We start from the raw sequence: 21032 nt of genomic DNA, 5'->3' as shown, positions 1-21032 counted from the left end.
TGCTGTTACAACTTAACTTTGACCTTGAATTCGGGTTCAGCCATCACACTGATTCTCATTGCTGTGATCATCATGTCATATCTCTCCACTTTACACTCTACATATTATTATAGCCACCTGCCCCAACAACAACCTTGGTTACCAGACAGTAGACTGCAGTCACGGCACCCATTGACTTCCATAGTACTTTTTTTCCTACCATGGAAGTCAGTGGCTACCGTCAACTGTCTGGTTTAAACATTCTTCAAAATATCTTTTGTGCTCAACAGAAGAAAGAAACAACACATTTGGAACATGAGGGTGAGTAAATGATGACAACACTTTCATTTTTGGGTGAACTATCCTTTTAAGTGTACATTTTAAATGATTGCTTTAATAATCTTTTTTCATGCTTATATATATATATATATATATATATATATATGTTTTCCATAATTGCTTGTCAGCACATATAGCATAATTATATAAAGATCATACAAGTGCAGTGCATGTTAGTGGATTAAAAAAAGTGCTCTAAAGTTCCGCTAACTGCAATATTTAATATAAATTTAAACTATAATACATTTTCGTTTAACTGCGATTAACATGCAGTGTGCCAAAAACTATTTTTACATTTAACTTTTCTTTTTAAAGTATACATTTAAAGTATTCTTTTTAAAGTAAACTACCTCTTTTTCGCAAGTTTATGCTCTTATTCTCTTTAGTCTAGGAAAGTACTCAAATAATCTCTTAAACCAGCACAAATAATGGTCTTCCAATGCATTGCCTGTCTGTCATACAACCATGAGGTCCATTCTTACCAGCTGTTTATAGACTTTAGGCCTGAAAACTAAACTAAATATTATGGGATATTTTAAGTATTCTGAATAAAAAAAAAAAAACATAACTAACTAGATACTCTAACACAACTTTTTCAGAATGAACCTGGATCAACATTCCCTGGATTATGCAATGAATCTGTAAAAACTTTCATTTGTTGTTTAGTGTACATCAGTTTAGTTCAGCTTTATATGATTGCCATCCAATACATACTGTAAAGATGTTGCAACAACTTCTACAAAGTCCTTTAAGAAGCTAAAAATGGAGGTTGAAAACCGAATGAGGCATCCATCAATCATTTTACTGTCAATTAAGTCTTATAAAAGTGATGAGAATGCTAAGGTTTTGTCTTTGAGACAGGATGTACCGTCAATGACGTGTCACTTCCTGCCAGGATTAAGATCTATGTGGTGAGTGAGTGAGAATGCATCTGGTATTTTACCACTGACAGAGATGATATCTGGGAAACCTATGATCAGCAGAAGTAAACAGCAGACAAATCAACTTATGCAAACCACATTCAAGCTAGATTAAGTGAACTGTGGGAAACAGCCAAAGCAAAACCAGCTTGTGCTACAACTGCAATTACAAAAGTTTATTAAAGACACAGTCTATAAATATTAAAATGAATACATATTTTAAAACACTTTGTATAAATACACAACACATTTAGACAAAATATAGATACAAATACAGTAAATTAAATAAATTGATCATTGCAAATGACTGCTTAATAGTGCAAAATACACAAATAGAGGATAGCTAATACAAATGCACTATAATTAAAATAAATAGTTTAATAATTCCATATTACACATACATTTTGTGCTAAGTATCATGCCAGTGCAATAATCCTGTCTCAACAGGGACTCTTTGACCATCTGGCCATAAGTCTTGTAACTTTAAAATGGTTCCGGAGTAGAGTTTACTTTCAGTGAAGCCCACAACCTTATATTGGTGTGTTTGATTATATTGTAAGTGGAATAAAATTATATATCCAAACTGTTAGCAGAGGATTGTGTAAGAAGGGCATATGGCTTCTGAATGTTTTCCATGGCACCTGAAAAACAAAGGAAACGATTGTTTTAATCTATTGCCAATAATTTGTTTGTGTGAAGATAATAGAATATAATTCAAATGAAACAACAATGGTTTTCATATTTCTGAAAATATGAATTCATTTTTCAACATAATTTTGTAATGTAATGTATTAATATTTCTCATTAAGCATTATGCTATTCTGTGTAATAACATGTTTTCATTTAATTCCTGTCCTGTTATGTAAAGTTCTGACCTGGCATTCTGATGAATTAAGGAAGTTATGGTCATGTTGAATTTCACATTAATCGTCAAATGACTAAAAACGCAGTATTACGTATGCCAGGCCAGTAGTTGGCGCTTCCAGTTTGTAAAAAAGCACTACGCGCCTATAGACTGAAAACGGAATATGCATGCGGATGACGTCACTGGTTTCACAAATTTGCATTTTTATAGGTTACACAAGATACAATAATGGTGTTGTTTTCAAAAACATGCACTTTGAAACCCGTTTTTAAAAACGTTTTCAGGCCTCCAAACAACATTGTCATGTAAATGAATGTCAAAAAAAAAAAAAACACCCATAACATTTTTCAGTTTTTAGTTGAAAATGGTGTCGTGTAAACGGTCTCCTTACAACATGTCAGTTGCATGCACCGCATCCAGTGATGACAGAATCACTGATTATAACCAGTTTTATTGTGTTTTGTCGCATCTTGCGGCTCCCGTCCGGTGTACACACGGTATTAGTTTTCTTTGGCAGCATCCGAAATCGCATACTTCTCTACTATATAGTATGTGAAAAACACTCTGTGACAAAAGTAGTACGTCTGAATTCATAGTACTCATAAAACAGTAGGCAAAATGTGCCCGGATGACCTACTACTTCCTGTGTGATTCTGGATTCTGATCTCATGAGGCCACGGGAGAGGATTTGTGTATGGCAGTGAAGTGGCGTAACTTAAAGCTACACTGCGTGATATTTTCCCCCATCTAGCGGTGAAAAGGTATAAGACCATCCAGTGAATAATAGTTTCTGTTCCTCTCAATTCTGATTTCGTTTTAACTCCTACGGTGGCCGATTTAGTCCAAGATTAACATGGCAATCCTCCTCTTCACATTCGACACGGTGCCATCGAGTGTTAAAACGCGAAAGGCGAAGCTTGAATTTACGGGTATGTCCCTCTTTGGCTAATGTACTTTCAAGATGGAGGGGCAACATGGCGACCAGCATTCGAACCCCTCACCCGTATGTATTTTCATTGGCATATTATAAACTTACGAGAATACTTTATTACTTGAAAGAAGTAAATATACATTAATAAGCACATATATTTTTGAAAGAACTAAGTGTTTTTAGCGAAGAATAAACTAAAAAAGTTACACAGTGTAGCTTTAAAAATACGTAAGCTACCTTATAGAAGTAAATAAGTACTTCCCCTTTGTATATTTGAGCCCTTAGTTCTCCTCTGTTTATAATCTTGTGTTAACGTTACGTGGATTGTGTTCGCAGTTGTGTTCTTTATTTTTGTCCTGTGACAAACAAGCTTCCATATATGCAGTTGATACCACATTAAACACATTTTAGATGGCCTGACAAAACAGTTTTCACTTCAGAACAGTGATAAGAATTGTCAGCAAAGTATCTTCCTTTAAAAGTAGAATTTCTAGAAGCACACACGCACACTCCCCACATGGCACGCACGCACGCGCACACACACACAGGTATCTCTTGATGCTTTTGTTTGTATCTTGAGGACAGACTGTGGCTTTATGGGGAAATGATGCGTTTCTCTTGTGGGTAGAGTATGCCCACATCTCTGCCTCGGTTTCACACACAAACATTTATGAACACACACCTCCTATTAGATGCGCTTCCTCTGTGACAAGTGTCTGAAGCTCTTCGCATTTCTCTGTAAACTGTCGCTGTTGTGTGGTGTAAATGTGAGGGGGAAACACAGAAAAAGAAAAAAAGTTAAGCAAGAGGAAACCAACTTCGTGCACGATTCAGAGTTCCCAAATACAACATAATTACTGTAAATAACTCTTGATATGCAAGTTACGCAAAACAGAGTCAGGACAAGAATGATTGTTTTTTTTAAATAAAAAATACATCATTACGGCACAAAAAGTGGACTTATGTTATTGAAAATCACCTGCAGGAGATGAAGCTTGCCAAGCAATTGTCTCTGCTTTTCTGTAGCCCCTCTGATAATCTCCATCCTACAGTCCACAAAAAAGAAGACCAAAAGATTATATTCATTTCAAGAGGCATTTACAATTTAAAAAATACAATAGTGTTATTAGATTTTGACTGGTTCACATGGTATATTAAAGTCAAAATTGAAAATGATTTGTGTGTTTTGCAAATGTATGTGCCTTTTTAAATCTTTAATCAAAATAACTTCCCCTCTCTATCACATAAACATGTCTTCTCTGATGACATTTTTACTGGTGTAAGGGCAGGGCAACCGGTCACTTACATGACATCAGAGCGGTAGCAAATCCCAACCATCAAAATAGCCATTAATTCCCAATGGACAAAATCAAGTCTAGCACCTACATTTTTTTTCCTGTTCGAGATTCCTTTTCACCAAGATATGAATCACAATATGGAAGAAAAGACTAACGCAGCTTCCGTTTCATTCCCACTTTAAGTAATGACAATAAAACTAGCATTAATTGAACTTACTGCTGCTTCTGAATTGTGCCATTATATACCCACTCACACACATTCTGTCATGTTAGCAGCTTTTGTGAGAATGAATACAAATATTGTAATATTGTAAAAACACTGTAATACAATCCTGCTAAATTTAATGTAAAAACGGGCTAAAACTATATAAATAAAATATAAACTATAATAGCTAAATAACCTTTATAAATCATTTTACATCAAATATAGAGTGAATTCAGATTGATAGGGACACTTTTTCCAAGTCATTTCAATGGCAAAAAAGTCAAATCACCCAGAATATTATTATTATAAATATACATAATTATTTTAACAATGTTTTCATTACTAGAATTTAACCATAAATTCATTTATTTACAAACATACATGTTTTACACTACAGAGGTTAAGTGAGTCGATGAACTGGTTTTACTGTTAATTTTCATTTTACATCACATTTATTCAATGTATTCATGAGAGCAATATAAATCAACCCAAAAATATGCAAGTGCTTTGACTAGTCCCAGTTAGTCTGGCAAAGTACAGTATAATTTTGACATTCCTTTTCCATTAATACGTTTAATTACAGTATATTTTGGTAATCTGTAATCTGTTTTGTATGATATTGTCATGTACCGGATAAAAACAATAAATAAATACAGTGTATTTAACTTTTATTTAAGGTTTAACACATCAAAATATTCAATAGTGTTCAGGCTTACATTAAGAGGTCGGACTTCTGAACCAGATCCTTGATCTGCTGATGAGTGAATTCAGCAATGTACACACTGTTGACTGTGATAATAACGTCACCTGAGGTGAGAGACAAAGAGATTTCAGCAACAAGCAAGTATAAATGACACTGGTTCTTGACAGAAAGTGAGCAGGTGTCTTAATAACTTACCTGTCTTTAACCCACTACTCTCTGCGAGACTGTTCTCCTTCACCCAACACACACATGAGCCCGATTCCTGCTCAGCGCTGATGCTTCTCTTAACACTGTCTGTCTGTGGACAAGGAGTAAAGATCCAATCAATTCATAATCCAAAATCCAATTATCCTTTGACAGATAATAAGCCCTCAGGCAGGCATGTAATGCTTGAATGAATGAAGGAAAAAAGGATGAGAAGAGAGAGAGAGAGAGAGAGAGAGAGAGAGAGAGAGAGAGAGAGAGAGAGAGAGAGAGAGAGAGAGAGAGAGAGAGAGAGAGAGAGAGAGAGAGAGAGAGAGAGAGAGAGAGAGAGAGAGAGAGATAAAAGGTGGGCGGGTAATGAGGTTACCTGGATGTCAAACCCAAAAGTTTCGTTTTCTTCTCTTCTTAAAACAACAGTTTTCCTGTTAACCGAGAGAGAAAGAGAGTGAGATGAGTAAGAAAGATAATGAAAAAAACTGTGTTGGTTGATTTTGTGTATGCCTATTTTTGATTAATTTATATTTTTACCGTATACACTGCTCCAATGTCTTGTCTTGGGACTGCATAACCTAGAAAAAAATAACAACACAATTGGTAATTATTTAAATAAGTAATTTACTTACTAGATTAATATATCCTTTATATGGGCTACTAAATATTAGATATCAAACAATATAATTTATGAAATAATTAACAGAATCATAATAAAAATATCAAGCATAAATGAAATGAGAAAAAAAAGGAAAAAAAGGAATAGTCACTTACGTTTCTTTTAAGACTTTTTCCATCTTTGTTCTTGATTGTTTTATAATCACTAGTGTTCTTCTGTAATTTGTGTCCAGTGTTCAGCAAGTTGTTTGTCGCGCAGCTGCTTTTCCCCAGCAGTTTTCTTATGTATTGAACGGATGCTGTCATCTTCAGAGTGTGTGCTGACATCTCTGCTGCTGAGAACGTCGCTTCTCCAGCTTTTAACGCGCGCCTCTGATAAACGGATGTCACGTGACAACAGTAAAGTCCCCGGTCGGGGCTTCACTGCAAACTTTTGAATTTACTGTAAAAGTCTGTCAGCGAACAATTACGGAGAATCAGGTTTAAAATCACCTTTGCAACTGGTTTAAACTAAATACTTTAATTAATTTATATTTAATTTTGGCACGTTTTGGGTAGAATTATTATTTAAATAATGTATTTAAAACAGACAGAACATGTGTCCCCTACATTAAATAGAGAGTTTATAAAAATGAATAACAGATTTAAATTCTAAAATAAATAACTTAATATACCTGAATTCAGCTTATTTTATAGATTTTAAACGTTTTTACATTGCTGCCTCCAACAACAAAACAAACAAATAAATGCTTTTTTAACTTATAAAGTTTATACACAACTCATTATATCAGCTGAATCTCTACCTCTCAATAATAATACAAGAAAATTTGTATTTTTTTAATGTTATTTTTTTTTTCACCATTGAAAATGTTTTTTATTATTTTTTATTTTATTTATTAGAACATATAACATAACAATGAGATATTTAACAAGACATCCAAAAAGATCAGATAAATAAAAGGATACAAAAATAGTATAAAGTAAACATAATAATAATAATAAAAAATAAACAAAAAGAAGACAGCATATATTTAATTTTCAATTAAATTTAGCTCTTTAGCAAATAAAAGAGTATCTCTAAATTTTTTGTTATCAATGGAGTAAAGAGACTCAATATACAAATGAAAATCAGCCATAAAGATCTTCAAAGAGGGTTTAGAATTATTCCATTTACTCTTATGGATATAAAATTTACCAAATAGAATCAAAAGATTCATCATAAAATTGACAGAAGGCTTTTGTGCTTGAAAATATATATAACATCTTTAGATGTTAATTTGGAACTATAACCAGACCTGAAGAATATGTATAGATAACACACCTGTAGAATATGTATAGATAACACACCTGTAGAATATGTATAGATAACACACCTGTAGAATATGTATAGATAACGCTTCCCAGAATTTTTTAGAATGGACACATTCAAAAAAAAAAAAAGATATTTTTTTCTGGTTGGTCTGAACAAAAAGAACATTTTTCATTAATATCCATAAATTTTTATAAAGTATAGTTATTAACATAAATATTATGGAGTACTTTCAGATGTATTTCCCGAAGTTTGTTCGATATACAAAACCGAAAGGGGATCATTGAAAAGGTGTGTTTTGGCTTTCACGCTTGCTTGCTCGGTGTTGCTTCTTGAAGATTGTTCCCGATCCAGTAGATGGCACTAGAGGCGTCTCCGTCCCGGTTCAGTGCGCAGTTCAGTCTAATGAAGAAGAGAAATCTAGGCGTCCCCCCTTCTGCGTGCTGCTAGTTAACACGACGTAAGCTTTGTCTTTTCCACATCTTTTCGTAGCCTCAACTGAATAATAACGATGTAATTTAACATTCAAATATTGCTCTACATGTTGTTTATATGCGTGATGTCTGTATTTTCTGTTGTTAAAATCTGCGTAGATAATTGGCTTGTCTTGTATAGATGATGCTTATGGTGGTCCTGATGCTGCTTTTGTTACTAGGCGACCAGGTTGACTCGCGAGCTAACTGATAAACAAGAGTAATCCTAAGAGAGCGAGCTAAAATAATCAGAGTGTTTAAAAACGTAATTTAGTAATAGCCGCGTTTATTCGCTTTGGTAAGTTAGACTGCTGCAGATTGCTACGGCTGTACACACAGCGAAGAAATGGTCAGCGCTCAATATGTCGAGATGACACAGACAATATTACGCAGTTTCATTTGACAATTTTAGAACGCATGAAAGGGGAATAGTTCAACTGACCTTCTATTTAGAATACATATTAACTTTACTCTTTCTGCAATTGCAGTGCTATCTAACCACCATTGAACACTACGACACCAATCATGGATGCCGAACCCAACTATCGCCGCACAAAACCGGGTAATGGCCCTTCTGAGCAACACATTATACTGCTGCTATTTTTTTAACAGACCACTGTGGACTTAGCTTACTGTCACATAATACATGTAAATATTGTGTAAGATTAAGGCAAATAATTGTAGAGGCTGTTCACTGCAGAGTCATGGGTGGAGCCCCCCCTCTCTGGATGTAATTTGGCATAAGATGGATGGAGCTAGAAGGTCCAACCACACCCTAACTCTGCCCATAACTCAATCCGTCTACTCGTTAGATCCACAGATTTGGAACTGGACTAGGTCAAACTCAAACTATGATTTCCAGAGAGGTGGAACGGAATGCCATTTGGCTCTGCAGTGAGCACCACTTTAATAATTGTGCAAATATTATAATTTCATTGTAGGTGTTAGATCAACTCAACACGAAGCTTCAAATGGAGCTTCTGGACCCACATCACAGATTCCAGGTTTGTCACAGACTGCCGACATCACTCCTGAAGAAAAAACTAAAGGACGGCGTGTAGGAATTCAGGCCTCTGACTCGGATTATGTTAAACTTGCAAAGCAAGGAGGACAGAAGGGTAAATGTGTCTCACCTGTATAGAATGTTTTTATTTAATTTTATATTTGTCACCACCAACTTTGCTGTGATTCATGACATATTCTTCAGAATAGCATCCTTTATACTATTCTTTTATTATTTATGAAAGGAACAAAGTGTAGCATTTATTTACAGAATGACCTACAGCATTTGCAAAACATTTCAGTGCAGAACACATCGTGATAGTGATTGTCCTGCAACATACTAAGCAGAATGTTACCGATTGATTTGATTCAGTTGCTGTTGATTTGATTGACTTTGAAAGATAATTATGGCACTGCTAATCTTTAAATTCTCCCGTAGGTCTGCTGTGGCATGATGATCCTGTGGAAACAAAACCTAACAGTTCCTATGTAAAACCCAATAATTGGTTCTCTGGCTCACCCGATGATCAAGAGAGGTGAGAATTTGTCATCCCAACAAGTTGCTGTTTTGCACATAATTGTGATTCGATAGAATGATCCCAGATGTATTATAACTCATTGGCCTGGAGAAAGAAGCTATGTTTCAATTAGTTCTGGTATTTAAGGCATGGCATGTTTAAGACTATTCCGGTCCGTATTAATAGCGTGACATGGAGGACCTCCATTCTTCTTCCAGAATGAGAGAACATAAAAGGGTAAACCCCATTCCATCCACTATGGTGGTGTAAAACTGGGGTTCAATCTTGTGATCTTATGCTTACAGCAGCAGTAATGCAACTACCCCTGATGGAATCAGCAAGAGTGAGTCTAAAGGGGCCTTACAGCAGCTGGATCCCCCATTTGGAACTGATAACTGTTCAGCCTGGGACAGGGATTCTGGTAAAGACAAGGTGAATGGATAGGCACAGAACGTGACAGCCATCTTGTATTTAAACCCTTCCATACTTCCTCCAGCCGCCATATTATAAACAATCTTTCAGTTGCCATCTTGCCAACTTTTAATTTGTTTTGCCATGCACAGTATGTTCATTTGGGGGGGGGGATTCATTTTTGTTTTCTTGTTGTGATTCTGCTTTTTACTTTCTTGACTCGTTGACATGAAGACATATGAACACCACTTTCTCTCACAGGAAAACATAGGACTTTTGACATAGGACATAGGACAAATTGCCATTTTTTTTTTTAATTCTCATTTGATAAAATTGCTTGCTATGTGGCTACTTGGTTGGGAACACTAAATACCATAAATATTTGAGATTTTGCTTTTAGTTACAGTTGCCTGCTATAAATGCAGATACTTTAAAGCAGGCATATTCAAATGGCTGACCACGGTCCGGGTCCGGACGCTGGCTTGGATCCAGCCAGACCGCAAGACATATTGACCACTGTAACACTGTAGCACCATTTTACTGTTTCTAGTAAAAGCGTGTCAAAAGATTTTCTCAATAAATTAAAAATTAAGTCAAAATAAACATATCATTTGGAAAAAAGGAATGACAGCATAAACCTTAAAATAACTAGTTAACTTTGTTTTCTGGTCGTGATGAGGGCATTTTGATTATCATGTACATCGTTTGTTTGTTTTTAGTAGATACTTATTTTAATTTTATTCAAAATATAAAAATAGTCCAGAGGAATAACCCTGAACCTATATTTTCTGTCACATGGCCTTCTCCCTTACATATGCATCTAAATGTAAATATAATAATAGCTTGATAAAACATCTGATCGAACATTTGAATAATCATATCTATTTGGGCTCAGTTGAAGAAACATTTTACTTGTTTTGCATTTATTTATTTATTTTTTATAGTTAAATGGCACAAGGTCCAATATCCTCATATATTTATAATATATACACTGCTCAAAAATGAAAGGAACACCTTGAAAACACATCAGATCTTAATGGGGGAAAAAATCATGCTGGATATTTATACAAATATGGACTTGAACGAAAGGATGCCACATCATCTGATAGAAATGAAAATGATCAGCCTACAGAGGACAATTCAAAGACACCCTGAAAATTTAAGTGAAAAAGTTATGCCGCAGGCTTGTCAAGTTAGCTGAAATTTCAGTGCAGCAACTCAAAATGATACTCAGTAGTTTGTATGACCCCCACATGCTTATGTATGCATGCCTAACAACGTCGGGGCATGCTCCTAATGAGACAATGGATGGTGTTCTGGAGTATTTCCTCCCAGATCACTGCATCATTTAGCTCCTGGACAGTCTGAGGTGCAACCTAGCGCCATCAGATGGACAGGAACACAATGTCCCAGAGGTGTTCTATTGGATTTAGGTTAGGTGAGCATGGTGCCCCTTCAATGGTATCAATTCCTTCATCCTCCAGGAACTGCCTGCATACTCTTGCCACATGAGTCTGGGCAGCACAACGTTCTCCACGGTTTCTCCAGACCCTTTCACACCTGTCATTTATGCTCTGGGTGACCCTGTTCTCATCTGTGAAAATCACAGAGTACTAGGGCGGACCTGCCAATTTTGGTGTTCAATGGGAAATGCCAATCAAGCTCCACGGTGAAGGGCAGTGAGCACAGGGCCCACCAGAGGACGTCGGACCCCCAGGCCACCCTCATGAAGTCTGTTTCTGTTTGGTCAGAGACATTAACACCAGTGGAGGTAATGCTGGAGGTCATTTTGTAGGGGTCTGGCAGTGCTCATCCTGTTCCTCCTCGCACAAACGAGAAGATACCAGTCTAGCTGATGGGCTAAGGACCTTCTACGGCCCTGTCCAACTCTCCTAGAGTAACTGTCTGTCTCCTGGAATCTCCTCCATGCTCTTGAGACTGTGCTGGATGACACAGCAAACCTTCTGGCAATGGCACATACTGATGAGCTATCCTGGAGGAATTGCATTGCCTTTGCAACCACTATAGGGGTCCAGGTATCGCCTTATGCTACCAGTAGTGACACTGAACCTTGCCTAATGCAAAGCTGGTGAAAAACAGTCAGAAAAGATTAGTAGGGGGAAAAATGTCAGTAAAACCATTCCTGTTTTTGGGGTCGTCTCACTGTTGCTCATCTAGTACACCTGTTGTTAGTTTAATTAACACTAAAGCAGCTGAAACTGATTAACAACCCCCTCTGTTACTTAACTGACCAGATCAATATCCCAGGAGCTGAACTGACCGATGCTATTCTCTGATTAAAAAGTGTTCCTTTAATTTTTTTGAGCTGTGTGTGTGTGGGAAGGAAATATAGGGACCGGACCTCTTGGAACTTTAATTGAATACCCCTGCTTTAAAGGATTAACGTTACTAAACAAAAGACTTTCCCTGGTAAAAACCAGTTTGACAGAACTGGTTCTTTCAGAATGCTGACTGTTGAAATGGCTTTGTACCTGTAACATTAGATCTGCGGTTCTCACTCCATGCCCTATCATGTTCATCATATAAACAGTAAACTGAATCATCTTATTGCATTAATTAGTCATTTTTTATTCCTCCTTCATGCTTCTTTTTTTATTAATGTTTTTTTTGTTTCTGTGAGTTTCCTTTTTTTATTACTGGGTGGAATTACTAATTGAATTAATCACTTATGAAATTTATCTGCAATGTTTTATATCATTATATTAAATTGTGAATTAATAATAAAAAATCGAATGTCTTCACACAGAATGTCAACCATGCTTCATCGGAGATGGAGAAACTCTCTCTAAGCCAAAAAGATATTGACCAGGCCAACAAGTTCAAAAAAACGTAAGTCTCTTTCTCACATTTCCAGATGCACGTTTATAAATATAAACTCTTGAAATGTTTCAGTCTGTAAAAGTATTTGATAATTGTTTCTGCACTGCAGTTCCCATGATAAGAAGAAAACAGCTCCAGTCAGCATGTCCAAACTTTTAAGCTTTGGTTATGCCCAGGAAGAAAATAAATCTCCCAATGATGATGATGATGCTTCAAGTGAGATTTCCTGTTTTTTTATCATTATCTATATTTTATTATTATATCATGTAGTTTGAGTTTTGAATTTAACCACATATACAGTAGGAGGCAGCTGCAGTGCTGCTTGGTATGACATGCTTAAAGGTGCAGTGTGCAGTTTCTGACAAGCACTGTTGATATTTCAAATCGATACCTAAACAAACACACCACTACCCAAAAGGAACACATCCCGCCCTTCATTGCTCCGCTCCAAAGTAATGAACATGCTATGCAACACAAGCAACAACTAAGTATCCGGCACATCACACAGTTCACGCAAGTATGGATGAATTAGCTGTGATTCAACAACAGCAGACGTAAATCTTGGTTCTGTGAAACGTAGCAAAGCCAATGTTACTTATCCACCAGAAATAAAGCAACCTCAGCGTCAGTTTTCAGGCCTTCCCCCTTTCGAACGTCTCTTCAGCGCTAGTCTCAGCCTCTGACGTCACGCTCATATTGGCTGAACATCTGATGCACAAGGCCCACAATATAGGAAAAACTTTTGAAGTTTCAAAATCGTCAACTGATTGGTTGAATTTTCCAGGATTTCCAAAAGACGCACGCGTGTGTGTTTTCTTCAAAGTTGTTGTGACGTTAAACCAGAGATGGCCTTATTATTATAAGGTCCCTATCATATACCCGGCGCAATGTGGCGCCAGGCACGACGCAAGTTTTTTGTTTTGCTAGTTTCTATGCTTCTACTTTGTAAATTACTTGTCCAGGAATGCTGTGGAATCTTCTGGACCCTCTTCTCAGATTTGGCTCCAGCATATTTCAGAAATGCTTACAAGACTAATTGGCCATATACCTAACAAAAAATATTAAATGTGTCCCTCAAAGCATTTTAGCCAGCTAAAAAAATACCTGGTGCTCTTACGAAAACTTGCCAGAAGCATTTTGAAAATACGAAAATGTTGAATCTGAAAATTGATGTCAAAACGGCTTTACAGAAAAATGAATTCTGGTCGCGTTTCATGAATGAGGCCCATTGACTTTACATTTTACAAAACAAACTGTGATTGGTTGCTTTACATGTCAGTTAGACAGTCTTCTTGGGTGGTCCTTGGCCAATGATGTCAGTCAGTTTGAAAGTCTGGTTACGCAAAGACTACTCCAACCCAAAAATAAAAATTACCCCATGATTTCCTCACCCTCAAGCCATCCTATGTGTATATGACATTCTTCTTTCAGATGAATACAATCAATCGGAGTTATATTAAAAATGTGATCAAAGCCTTCTGAAGGAAATCTGGGTTTGTATAAGAAAAATATTAATATTTAAAACTTAATAAAGTAAAATATCTAGCTTCCGACATCATACGTTGCTCCAGTCTGCCTTTTTCGTAAATTGAATACAGAAGGTGGTCGTCCAGGAGCCAGATATTTTACTTTTAAATGTGTTAAATATGGATATTTTTCTTACACAAACCCATCGATTCGCTTAAGAAGGCCTTTATGTAAATCATGGGGAAATTAGCATTTTTTGGGTGATCTGTCCCTTTAACGCTCGTCCCTCTTGCTCACTCTCTCTTGTCCCCCATCATGAGTGTATACTGCTATTAGTGATTGGCTGCAAGAGTGTTGTGGTGCTGACACACACGGTCTGATTAGTCCGATCCACTTTTTTTTCTGCTACAGCCAGGACAAACACAGTATATCTTCTTCTTTTTTTTTTTGCACGCACAAAGCAAATATTCACAACATTGTTTGTTTGGGTGACAGCAATTCTTAAAAATCGCTTACTGCGTCTTTAAAGGGTTAGTTCACCCAAAAATGAAATTGATGTCATTAATGACTCACCCTAATGTCATTCCGCACCCATAAGACCTCTGTTCATCTTCAGAACACAGTTTAAGATATTTTATATTTAGTCCGAGAGCGTATCCAAGTGTATGCACACTATACTGTCCATGTCCAGAAAGGGAATTAAAACATCATCAGAGTAGTCCATATGTGACATCAGTTGGTTAAGTAGAATCTCTTGAAGCATCGAAAATACATTTTGGTCCAAAGTTGTTGTTATTTATGACTTTATTCAGCATTTATTCAGCTTTTCCGCGTTGTTTTCATTCAATCAGTGTATTGATTCATGATTCGGATCGCGTGTTAAACTGCCAAACAGCTGAAATCACGTGAGTTTGGCGAGCCGAATCATGAATCAATACGCTGATTCATGACCGTTTGAATCTTTATTTGAGGTTTGAAAACAAACGCGGAAGAGAAGACAATGCTGAATAAAGTCGTAGTTTTTGTTATTTTTGGACCAAAATGTATTTTCGATGCTTCAGGAGATTCTAATGAACTAACTGATGTCACATATGGACTACTCTGATGATGTTTTTATTCCCTTTCTGGGCATGGACAGTATAGTGTGCATACACTTAGATACGCTGTCGGAATAAATATAAAATATCTTAAACTGTGTTCCGAAGATGAACGGAGGTCTTACAGGTGTGGAACAACATTAGGGTGAGTCATTAATGACATCAATTTCATTTTTGGGTGAACTAACCCTTTAAAGCATGTCATATGATGTATATAATTGAACAATTTCTTTGTGTGCTTTGTATATTTTAGGCATTACCTCTGAGCAGACAAGCACCATTGCACCGGAAGATGAATTGGAATAAAAAGCGAGGCCCCTCAAAAACCCTTCTTCATGAATTGTTGTTCTCTTGTATCCAATAGCTCCTTTGCATCAACCACCCGCTCTCTGCTTTATGAAAAAACACGTTTTCTTCATTAACTAGTTTGTGTCAGGCTCAAATATCTATGGTGCTTGTGATCGGGATAACTATAACCCTAGGAAGGAATATTTGAAGTCCCTAAATGAAAACTACAGGTTACGTGCACTACAAAGTATATCTTAAATGCATTGCGCATTGATGCCAAGGTAGAGCTGATTTTCATAATATCAATTTTTCACTTATACATTAATGCTCATGGTGCAATAATGTGCCAAAACCTTAGGAACACTAAATATAACACCCATGTAGGTAGATAGGACATACTCACGTTAAACAGCTCTTTCTCACCTCACATTGTCATTGAATAGGACAAAATGTGTGATAAACTCTTATCACATACTTCAGCAAATCTCTGGTTTGAACACTTTTGTGTATTCTTATGGCCCATAGTCAACTAGTTGAGCGCATGGTGAGCACACAAGAAGGCCACAATGAATTATTACATGAAGTAAGGAGATGCCCTTGGTAGGGATTTGAGAACAGGAAGAGGGGTTAGGGAGTTCGTGATTGTGAATGTCTGTTGTTATTAGTATTAATGTGATGGTAAATAATAAGTTGTTTTGCCGTTAAATGCTGTATAATTTATGTTTACACTTGCTGTCAGTTCATGTCTATAAATGATAACTAAATAAATTTGCATGTGCATGAAATGTTTGCTGTGTGTGGTTATTGTTTCAAAAGTCAGCCTCACAGGATGAATGCATTAATACTAAAACTAAAAAGAAGATAAAATAAGTAAAAACAACAATATTAATAAATTACATTTCTATTTAATATAATCTGACATACACTAATAATTTAGCATAAATTAATTGGTGTATATGAATTAATAAGACATACACTACTGTTCAAAAGCTGGTAAGATTTTTTTATATATTGAGAAGTATGCTCACTCAAGGGTGGATTTATTTGTTTAAAATGCAATAAAAACCACTATTATGAAATATTAACGTAATATTAATTATATTATTATATATTATTATAATTATAAAATTATATTTTAATTCCTCTGATGGCAAAGCTGATTTTCAGCAGCCATTACGCCAGTCTTCAGCGCAACAGAAATCATTCTAATAGGTTGATTCTGTGCTCAAGAAATATTTCTTATTTCTTATCTATTTTGGAAAAAAAGTTGTGCTGCTAAATATTTTTGTGTAAACCATGAGATCTGTTTTATTTGATAAATAGAAAGTTAAAAAGAACAGCATTTATTATGAATAAATGTCTTGACTGTCACTGATTAAAATGATTCTCTCTCATATATGTGTGTATATATATATATATATATATATATATATATATATATATATATATATATATATATATATATATATATATATATTTCTTTTCTTTTTTCTGTTTTTTTCTTTTTCTTTAGATATATATATTTTTTACCCTTATATGTGATGATTTCAAATTTTTTATGTTTCATTTTGAATGCATAACATTGGACCTGTAATGCAAGGTATGGAGGCTGAGATATCAGAAAATCACTAATAGTCCCACAGGTTCTTAACAGCCCTGCATGTTGAACATTGGCTGGCTTCTAACAGGTCCAAGACTCAGTATGTGTGACTGGTTGGCAGAACATGAGAGGAGGATAAAAGACGAGGTCCAAAAACCTGATGGGTAAAGCAGAAGGTGAGCAAAGGCATTGGTGCTCCATCTGGCATTACGGGCATTATATAGTTTTTGTTTTCCCCCCTCAAATTGTGTTAATTAAAAATGAAAACTAATTGCAAAACCTGTGTTTAATTTACAGCTAAATCTTTATATAATATAATAGGCTGCGGCGGCCTATATTTGATTGGGAAGTGAAACGTTGTCATCTGACAGAAGCAGTTAACGATTACTCCCAAAGGAAGATGTCCTTTTATCCACACGATGGCAATGTTGCCTAATGTTCATTTGGAAAAAGCCCTTAGAAAAACGTATTTTTATTATCTTACAAAATATTTATGATGCGCTGGCTAGTCTTCGCCAAAGTTATGTGGACTTTGTTTAACCCCGAATACTTATAAATCCAACCAATAGAAGACTAAACACGTATATCAAGGCATTCAAAGTAACGAATTTGTGGGCGTTAATGCGCACTACGAGCAGATGGTCACTCGTGACCATTTAGGGATTGTTGTGTTCTATCTGAAACTGTGTTTTTCATGTACTTCGATGGAAACTAATTTTTTTCGAATCAACTCCTGTTCGACTACATGGCAACACATTCAAATGCCCTGAAACAGCATCTCTCTGTGTGGAGCGTCTACGTCACGCGCTCTGACCCTCTTGCCCATGGAAGCGCGCGAGACCCAGCCGGAGCCGCCCGTTCATCGCGTGAAAACACCTTTGGAAAGAATGTCATCCTGTGATTCTATTACAAATGGATTTATCGGTGTCCGCGAATAATTTGCATTTCGGTGGTTTTGCGGTAAGTACTGGGGATTTCGCGCAGCTCCAATGGAGCGTTGCTAACATCTGGCGCGCGCTGGCGGCGGGAATTCATCGCTGCTTTATCGGTAACGTAGATCTCGTGCATCTCTCCTTCAGTCAATTTCAAAACTGACCGGTAATAAATGCAGTGGTCAATGTACAATGTTTCCTTTTCGGTTGATGTCGGCTTTAAAACCCTCATTCCATCTGTCTTTTCTTCAGTGCATTGATTAACTAAGCAGAAAATATGCATTTGTACTATAGTTATGCTTGCATAGATGGACTAATGGCCTTGTTCAATACATAAAGCTGAATAACTTGATCAGGTGTATTGTCGCGTCCACCTCTTACCGAGATACCTACACCTCCCATCATCATTTCTGGTCCATCATCTGACCCCGCATGGCGCATTTAGTCCATATGTCCATCACCTTGTAACCTGGGCAATGCATTGCATGTTGCATTAATTCAAATCCTTGGTGACATGTGTTATGACATCCTACAGCCCAGTATCCCACAGCCTTCACTGTGAAGTAGGCTGGTCTCCATTATGACTGCTAGATGCTGTCACCAGGACTGAGGCTGGAGCACCTTTTAGGCACTTTTCTTTATGCATAATTGAGCATCCATTCCCTCTCTGTCCTTGCTCTCAACTCCTGCTCTAATAATTCGAGCTCGACAGAATCAAGAAGAATTCTGTTGCTGTTTGGACTGTAATGACAGTGTGGAATAGATGCAGTTTCAGCTGCCTCATCATATTGACCAGAGTTTAGATTGAATGCAGGCTTGCTGCTGTGCACCATGTAATTGCTGCTGTGCGGTGATTTGCTTTGAGCAGTCCTCAATTACAGTATGTAAAGATTGCAGGGACAATGCATCATGATGCAGTAAGACGTGTTCCTCAGAGACTGAGCTGCATGTCTTTACACTGCATTGGCATGTTATTTGCTCTGAAAAAGCATACCAGGGACTTTAGTGTGTGTATGTGCATTTAAAATGGCCAAGGCCAAGTTTTGCTATTCATTAGATGATATAATGATCTCTCTGACAGACCTATGTGGTGGTAGTGGTAACTAGACAGTGTCAGATGATTCTAATAAGTAACCATTTATTACTGTTCCTTGATCGCGGCGGCTAATAGGATGCCTTGCTTGTTTCTTCTCCTCTCGTCTGCACTGTATATAAACCCTGTGCTCTGACTGACAGCAGACTCTTGGTAAATCCAGTGTGGAGGTGGGTGGGGATTTAAGGACTTCTAAAGTGGATTTTGGATTTTATTCGTGTAAATGCTGCACAGTGGGCTACTGCCATTTTTGAAGTTTATTAGCTTTAAATGATTGGATTATGTATGGGTGTGTGTGTTTTGCACATTAGTAATGGCAAGACAGATTCAATTTGGTTCGTTTTAATGAACAAGTTAAAAAACAAAAACAAAAAAACAAACCAAAAACAATTCATGGTTCTTTTACGTCTTTGTGGCATGTACTATAAACCAGTGGTTCTCAACAAGGGGCTGGGGATCAATAGGGGCCTAAAAAAACTTCCAAGGGGGCCCTCAAGATGACTTAAAAAGTATTTAAAATAAGACAATAAAATATAAAAATGGGGGGGATGTCTAATCCTATTTTATGCATTCTGACATATTTACACTGTTAATTAATCATGCTAAACATGGCCAAAATAAAAACAAGCTGGGACGTATAACGGAATATTTCTGTGCCAAATACTCTCCTTCAGGATTTAAACAGGATTGATGGCCCTGTATGACATCATAAAGAGCGGATTTGTTGCATCAAATGTCTGTTTAGTTGGTAATCGGCACGTAAGTGTTAGGGCTGTGCAATATATTACAATTATCGAAGTATCACAAATGTACATATCGCAATATGCATATGTATCACAATGGCATGCAATATCTGAATGATTTTAAAGGGTTAGTTCACCCAAAAATTTACAGAGAACAGTTTAAGATATTTTATATTTAGTCCAAGATCGTATGCAAGTGTATGCACACTATACTGTCCATGTCCAGAAAGGGAATAGAAACATCATCAGAGTAGTCCATATGTGACATCAGTTAGTTAATTAGAATCTCTTGAAGCATCGAAAATACATTTTGGTCCAAAAATAACAAAAACTACGACTTTATTCAGCATTGTCTTCTCTTCCGCGTTTGTTTTCAAACCTTAAAGGTGCACTATGTAGTATTTTTGCAGTAAAATATCTAAAAACCACTAGGCCGGTGTTATATATTTTGTTCAGTTGAGTACTTACAATATCCCAAATGTTTCCAACTATTTGTAAATTGTGAGAAAATTGCTATTTTAACCAAGGACCCGGAACGTTTCAGCATAGCGTTTAAGGAAGTCTCCTGTCAATTGCGTCATATCTGTGTTACCCTCGGTTTAGCTTTTTTTTTGTCAGGAGCGCTTTACTCTTAGCAGTGTGAACAAGTGAACGCACGGAGTAACGTCATAACATCATTTTCAACACACTTAAATGTATCTAATTTGATAAACAGAGCTGCATTAGCTCATAATCATAACCGGAAGAGCGGATCAGTGCAGGCGCCCGGCGACTGTTTTCCGTCCCGTCATAATAAAAGTCCCGGTGTTCGCGAGGCGGGTATTTGTTTAACAATTGGTCCGGCAGCTGTGCTCAGCTCCACAACACTCAGTCCTGCTCTGCTTTAGACTACAGTAACGTTAATAACCGCATCCATGAACCTGATTCTGCCCGAGTCCTATTTTCCACCGGCTGTGAGGGGAAGACCACATGTCCCAAGATGCTGCGCTCAAACTTTGCGTCATCAAACTACGCATTTGTTTTGAATAGGCAACCTCTAGTGGACGGAAAGTTGCATAGTGCACCTTTAAATAAAGATTCAAACGGTCATGAATCAGCGTGTTGATTTTTGATTCGGATCGCGTGTCGCCTAAATCATGTGACATTGGCGATCTGAATCAATACGCTGTTTCATGACCGTTTGAATCTTTATTTGAGGTTTGAAA

At 36.7% G+C, this 21032-nt stretch overlaps 3 protein-coding genes across 8 annotated transcripts in view; 2 read left to right on the top strand and 1 right to left on the bottom strand.

Annotated features, from left to right (window-relative positions):
* Positions 1-1447: 1447 nt before the first annotated feature.
* si:dkey-276j7.2 (cytohesin-interacting protein) lies at positions 1448-6379 on the bottom strand. The gene is made up of 8 exons (XM_067458316.1): positions 6210-6379; positions 5973-6013; positions 5812-5866; positions 5436-5538; positions 5254-5344; positions 4014-4080; positions 3717-3783; positions 1448-1879 (listed from the first exon to the last, which is right to left on the bottom strand). Exons 1-8 carry the CDS (start codon positions 6357-6359, stop codon positions 1809-1811), a joined length of 645 nt encoding a protein of 214 aa, XP_067314417.1. The 5' UTR covers positions 6360-6379; the 3' UTR covers positions 1448-1808.
* Positions 6380-7686: 1307 nt separating this feature from the next.
* c12h7orf57 (chromosome 12 C7orf57 homolog) lies at positions 7687-16244 on the top strand. 5 transcript variants are annotated; one of them, XM_067459223.1, is made up of 8 exons: positions 7687-7822; positions 8324-8397; positions 8777-8839; positions 9277-9373; positions 9664-9787; positions 12534-12616; positions 12717-12823; positions 15425-16244. In XM_067459223.1, exons 2-8 carry the CDS (start codon positions 8361-8363, stop codon positions 15475-15477), a joined length of 564 nt encoding a protein of 187 aa, XP_067315324.1. In that variant the 5' UTR covers positions 7687-7822; positions 8324-8360; the 3' UTR covers positions 15478-16244. The 5 variants fall into 5 exon arrangements, with proteins under 5 accessions (XP_067315324.1, XP_067315321.1, XP_067315322.1 ...); XM_067459220.1 differs by having other exon boundaries at positions 8777-8953; XM_067459221.1 differs by having other exon boundaries at positions 7694-7822; positions 9661-9787.
* Positions 16245-17688: 1444 nt separating this feature from the next.
* Positions 17689-21032, top strand: part of pkp4 (plakophilin 4) — a 61121-nt gene continuing 57777 nt past the window's right edge. For both annotated transcript variants that reach the window (XM_067459216.1, XM_067459215.1), the window contains exon 1: positions 17689-18019. The gene's annotated coding sequence lies outside the window, so the exon portion shown is untranslated. The remainder of the gene's footprint in view (positions 18020-21032) is intronic.

Source organism: Pseudorasbora parva, chromosome 12 (assembly GCF_024679245.1).
Source record: "Pseudorasbora parva isolate DD20220531a chromosome 12, ASM2467924v1, whole genome shotgun sequence".
NCBI classification, from domain to species: domain Eukaryota; kingdom Metazoa; phylum Chordata; class Actinopteri; order Cypriniformes; family Gobionidae; genus Pseudorasbora; species Pseudorasbora parva.
The sequence above is the reverse complement of the archived record's forward strand: the minus strand, read 5'-3'. Positions and strand labels throughout refer to the sequence as shown.